Here is a 5,951-nt window from a genome sequence, read left to right as displayed (position 1 = left end):
TGCACCCTGCCTGTCCACTCTGTGATTATCATCGACAAGTTCACAGGATAGTTTGTCTATTATAGCCTTATCGTTCCTGCGGTAGCCTACTTCTAGACCCGACGCCTCTTCCTTCTGTACCATATGAGCATCTGGGCCAGTCTTACTGCGTCAGATATACAGTCCCCACTTGGTGTCGCTATTATTACTTGACCTGGTCCTCTCCCTTGGAAACGCTTCAAGACCTGGTCTGTTTCCCTATTTGATCTTTTGACTACTCTACCACTCGGCCTGGGACGCACAGAAGCGTTCCTGACCATAGAATGATGGGCGTACCACGCTCGCGGAGGCAATCTATCGAATGCCACGGATGCAACATACCTCCGCCATCCCCCCAACCTTCTTCGGCCTTCGAGGACATCTTCGACGTCGATTCGCCTGTGTCGAGGCCTGTCAGCGAGGCCTTTATGTCTGGAACCTCCACACCAAACGGCACAATAGGTTCTCGACCACCATCTCTGACGGAAATTCTTCTCGATGTTGCGTCGCCACCATGGACCCTCAGCGCCTTCATGGCCTACCTCTCGCAAAACCACTGCATGGAGAGCCTCGAATTTACGCTTGATTCGCAACGGTACGCCGCCTTTTACAGCGAGATGATTACCAACAACCCGAACCGCACCCAAGAGACCAACGACCGTATCTGTATTTTGTGGGAAAAGCTTATGCAGGTTTACATCATTCCTTGTGCGCCTCGAGAGGTCAATCTCCCGGCCCGTATCCGTGATCAACTGCTCGGCCTTCCTTGCGGCCCAATCCCCCCTCACCCCGCACAGTTGGATGAGGCCGGCCGGATCCTCTATGAACTCATGAACGATTCTCTACTTTTACCTTTTCTCCAATCTGTCGCTCCCATGCAGCTTGATGGACCCGTCGACGAGCATGGACGCGGGTCTCGCCGTTCCTCAAACAGCAACACTCGAATGGGCGCGCCCGTCCGCTCATTGAACTCGATGCATCATACTGACCCCGAGTCCCTGACTGACGACAGTGACTGTAACTCGACTCCTGGTATGGAGCCCATGACTCCCCCCACCACACCGCCTACTTCTGAATGGGCTTTTACCACTTCCCCAGGGGGTCTTCAACGTGCTGTGGCTGCTCACAACAAGGGTTGGAAGAAGATGGGCGCCAAATTGGGGTTCAGTCGCAAGAGCTCACGAACACGCTCCGCCCCTACTTCATCGCATCCTCCTCCACCTGAGGGCTATCATATGCATCACGACTCCTTATGAGGGTCACAGGTCGTGTCATTGCCTGAATCATCCGACGAAGCCTATTGGACTCATGAGATTTCTCAAGAAGCTCTTCAGACCGAAGGCTCATATCATGGTCACCCACTGCATAGCAACTCGAATGCTGCGGATGATGGTTGGTACCACAACCCTGACCTCCAACAAGAAGGCGGTTTTGGCGATGGCACGGCCGCGAAATCTGACACCGCTCGATGCGGTGCGAAGGCGTCTTTCGTGCAAAGGGACATACGCATGAGAAGACGACAGAACAAGCCCCCGGAGCTTGTAACCAATATGCAGTCGGCGAGGCATAAGTCCACTGCTCAGTCCCAGCATGCTTCCGCCACACCTTTATATCGTCCTGATCTGCTTGCTCCACCAGTATTCTCCGACTATGCAGAAAACAACAACGTCGATAACACCTCGATGCCAATGACTGATGTGTCAAATTATCTGCCCACACCCACTACCAGCAACGAGGACATGAGGTGCCCATCGACAAGTTTAGAAACGGAAGCGTTTAGATACGCCTCTCCGATAGAGGACATGTATGGATGGGATGCGGAACTTGAGAGGCGTGAAGCTTCACCAAGCCGGGATTCGATTAGCTCCACTGAGGGTCTTGATGCCTTTGCTCTCAGCTACAGACGAGCCAACGGTAGCAAGCATAGCTTGCTGCAGCGAGTCTTCCGCGTTGGCTCTTCGTCATCTGTGGGCAAGATGGAAACAGCTGTCTGAGTGAGGTGCAGGGTTTACGTCAGCGTATCGGCCAGTTTTATTGTTTGATATTCATTATTACGACGTCCAGTTTGGCATTTTGCATACATGGGATTGCCACCGGCCATCACGACAACGGTGGCCGTGTACGGCAGGCAAGGCGTTAGTGGGTTTATCATTTGTTGTCTGATTTCAATTGCATCGCGAGTTGGGGTTTGGAAGGTCATTTTTATTCATTTGCAAGATTATTTGGCTTTGGGTGTACGCACTGGGCCACTCATCCAAAGGGTTTGGGTGATGAGACTGCATTTTCACGAGGCGATAAACGAACGACTGGACAGGTGGCAAAGAAAAAACAAAAGCCATGAGCGGCCCGGCCTGACGATGACGATTACGGCCTTTCGGTTTTGGTTGCGATTTTGGATTAATACGAATGGGTACAAAGAGAATAAAGAGAAGGACTCTTGTGTCTAGTTAGCCATGATACCCCATCCTTCCTCAACAGGAGGGAATCTAGACTTAATGTCTTAAAAAATATATATTACATTAACAAAACCTTGTCGTATTTACTCTTGTGTGGCTAATAAACATGAGATGCAATAGACTGTGCAGTATGACCCCCAAGACTGGCCCAACGCCATCAGTAGTAAGAATGTTACAATCACAGCAAATCCAGTTGAGCAAGCCCGGGATGGTAGTAAAGTTTCGGAATGTGAGGATCTGGAATGCCAGGCCGATCGATCATCAAGCCAAAAGTAAAAGGCAATCTTTGACTTTGAAAGCTGAGGTATTCGACTTTACATGCACAGGTCAAGTACACAGATCTGGCTGAATCAATACTTCTTGTATATATTGGTGCGTTGGCAACTTGGCTAACAAAAACGTAACTCATTAATCGTCAGGGGTTTCACTTTATCCTAGGACATACCTTTTATGATACTCCATTGTGGAAGCTATTGCTTGTGGAAGCTAGTAGAAACAAGCTTCCACGACCGACAGTCTTGTATGGAAAGCTCGATAGATGGCATTTAACATCTTCTTATTCTTGGGGATATCCCCAGTTGCCATCGCAAATTTTTGCTATCCACTGAGCTGCCACCCAGGACCATGCCACACAATTCTTTGGATACTTGGTGATCCAACATTAGTCGGTCGGCTTATCGTGGCGTGAATACATCTGCCATTCCAGCGAGCTGGCAAAGTCCAGCTTTCCTTGCTCAACTTGCTTACGCGTCACACCGAGCATGGGCTTCGGTAAACCCATAGACTCTAAGTAGGCAATAGCTAAATCTTTGTGTGAGTGCGGTAACCTTGTCATGGCAGATACAGATACAGACGGGATGGGAAATTGGTCTTAGTACGCACATTCTTTCCATTCGAGATCCTTTCGTTGACGACTCCAGTTGAGCTCTTCAGTCATGATGTCTATTACCTTGGGGAGAGCTTCGAGGGCGGCCTGTGCATTGAGAAAGGCCAGTCGCGTGCGTCGAGCGAGAACATCAACGGCCGTCTGTGCGTACTCGTGTCGAATAGCATATCGAATCTCGCCATCAACAAATGGATAGAGCTGGGAGATGCGTTCTCCGCGGGCGGGGAAGCGCTTGTCAGTCAGCTTGCAAAGCGAGGCAACAGTCCAGGCACGATCACCATAGGACTCGGTCAAGTGTTTGGCGACCTCAGTCTCAACCCCAAAGTGCTGGATAATAGGGATGAATAGTGTCGGGCTAAAGCCGTGAGCACCAAGTAAACGAACCTTGTGCGTCTGACATTTGCCATCCAATATTGCCCCATCGTCAATTAGATCGGTACCGCTGACACGAGGCGCATCTGTAACAGGCCGGGGCTCAAGGCGAAATTCTTGAATGGCAAAGTCAACGCACTCCTCTGCCATTTGCCTATAGGTTGTCCATTTCCCGCCTGCACAAGTCAACAATCCAGAAGCGGAGATATCAATCAGATGATTTCGAACAAGGGACTCGGTGTTCTTGGCTTTCGGGTCCTTGACGAGCGGGCGAATACCGGACCAGGCAGCGAGGACATCACCTCTGCGAACATTTATCTCTGGGGAAAGATAGTGGCTGACTTCGCCCAGGATCCACTCGATAGACTTCTCATCGGGGAGAGGATTTGGTGAGATAGTCGAAGGGGAATCGGTGGTGCCTGCGATAGTGTTGCCTTGCCATGGGAGGAAGAAGATGACCCGGCCGTCAGACGTCGACGGATCGATCAATCCCATTTTTCCTGGACTGAAATAGCCAGGGAGGATGATGTGAACGCCAGACGCTGGGGCCACAATTTCCTTGCAGCATGGATCGTCCATTTTTCGAACAGAGTCAGTAAAAGGCCCCGTACAGTTGATGACACTCTTTGCACGAACAGTTATGGGCTTGGCTGGTTGACCATCCTTTACGGAAACAAGATCCTTGACTATGGCGCCGCAAAGGTTTCCGTCGCCATTCTTTACGAGTCCTGTGACCTCAGCATGGTTGACAACAGTTGCGCCATAGAGGGCAGCGGTCATTGCGATAGAAACATTCATGCGCGAATCGTTATGTGCACCGTCGTAGTACACGAGAGCACCGACAAGATCTGTAGGTTTAAGCATGGGGAAGGCCTCAAGTGCCTTACTTCGAGTCAGAAAGTAAGACCCTTCAATGCCTTCACTGCCGGCAAGAAAGTCATAGAACTTAGTACCGGCCCAGTAATAGGGAGCTTTCCACCACTTATCGAGGGGCAGCATAATGGGTAGCCAGGAACTCAGATGAGGTGCCGTCTGTAGGAAGTACTTGCGCTCCTTTAGGGCCTCCTTGACGAGCAAGTACTGATTATAATCCAAGTTCCAGACGGCTTTCTCGAGATAGCGGACACCTCCATGAACCAGCTTGGTACTCTTGCTGCTCGTGCCGCTGCTGAAATCGTCACGTTCGACGACAGCTACTTTGAGGCCACGAGTAGCAGCGTCGAGGGCGACACCAGCACCAGTGGCACCACCCCCAATGACAAGTATGTCATATTGCTGGACTTGAGGCCGTGAGCTCCCTCGGAGTTGGTCTAGCTGCTCTTCGCGTGTTCTGGCTTGAGGAAAACGAGGAAGCTTGAAAGTGCCATCAGCACCAAAGGCTGGAGGCGGAACTGCGGGTGATGTATGGCCAGTGAAATCACGGGGACGATAGCTATAGATGAGAACAGCTGCGGATGTAGTGGCAACGCCTGGCAGCCAGAGCCGACGAATAAGTCCTATGGGGATGCCTGCGAAGGCGGGCATTTGTGGCAATAGTACAAGCTTCAGCCGTAGTCTATTCAGAGACTTGGTGCGATATGGCGATGAAGAAGCTGTGTGGTATCTAGATTAAAACCATATGCGAAGTTGTGTGTCTGTAAGAATGAAAGAAGGAGAAGATAGATAGACAGATACAGAGAGAGCAGAGGGAAAGTGAGAGAGGGGGAGGTCCTCACCTCCATATGACGAAACCTCCCTTTCCTTGAGTCTGCCCTGGGGCTTGGAGTTGGATTTGGGGTAAGCGCGACTATAGCACGTTATTAAAGCTGATCAGAGTTAGGTTAGTACCTTAGGTACTACCTAAGTTTAGTAGTTACTGTTGAAGGTGCCTGAGGCACCTACCTTGTATATTAGCCGGACCTCCTGGCCCAAGACCTTAGTTAGCTACAGTTAATATATATATATCCCTCTTAACAGGTTATAAGCCCCTTATATATATATCTACTATACAATTAGAGGGATTTTGGCTATTACTATTAAATTTAAAAGGCAAAAATACCCTATTATAGAAATTAAGCTGCTAAAAAACCCTTTATAGGGAAAAAATTAAGTACTTAAAGTGCTTTATATCTCTTAAAAGTAATAAAAACTAGTATTATCTAGGCTAATAATATCTTAATTTACTAAAAAATAAAATTATAATTAATTAAGTTTAATAATAAACCTATAAATATTTATTA

The 5,951-nt window shown here is 49.2% G+C and overlaps 2 protein-coding genes across 2 annotated transcripts; one reads left to right on the top strand and one right to left on the bottom strand.

Moving 5' to 3' along the window:
* Positions 1-302: 302 nt before the first annotated feature.
* FSUBG_14034 (regulator of G signaling) lies at positions 303-2,012 on the top strand (the record flags this gene model as incomplete). Its single annotated transcript, XM_036678986.1, has 2 exons — positions 303-1,133; positions 1,284-2,012. The coding sequence occupies 2 exons, from the start codon at positions 303-305 to the stop codon at positions 2,010-2,012; spliced, it is 1,560 nt and encodes a 519-aa protein (XP_036530507.1).
* A 1,123-nt stretch (positions 2,013-3,135) lies between these two features.
* On the bottom strand, positions 3,136-5,256 carry FSUBG_14033 (glycerol-3-phosphate dehydrogenase; the record flags this gene model as incomplete). The annotated part of the gene is made up of 2 exons (XM_036678985.1): positions 3,136-3,275; positions 3,357-5,256. 2 exons carry the CDS (start codon positions 5,254-5,256, stop codon positions 3,136-3,138), a joined length of 2,040 nt encoding a protein of 679 aa, XP_036530506.1.
* Between the last annotated feature and the right edge of the window lie 695 nt (positions 5,257-5,951).

Source organism: Fusarium subglutinans (assembly GCF_013396075.1).
Source record: "Fusarium subglutinans strain NRRL 66333 chromosome Unknown NRRL66333_c0000487, whole genome shotgun sequence".
NCBI classification, from domain to species: Eukaryota; Fungi; Ascomycota; class Sordariomycetes; order Hypocreales; family Nectriaceae; genus Fusarium; species Fusarium subglutinans.
This window is presented reverse-complemented; position numbering and strand designations above follow the sequence as displayed.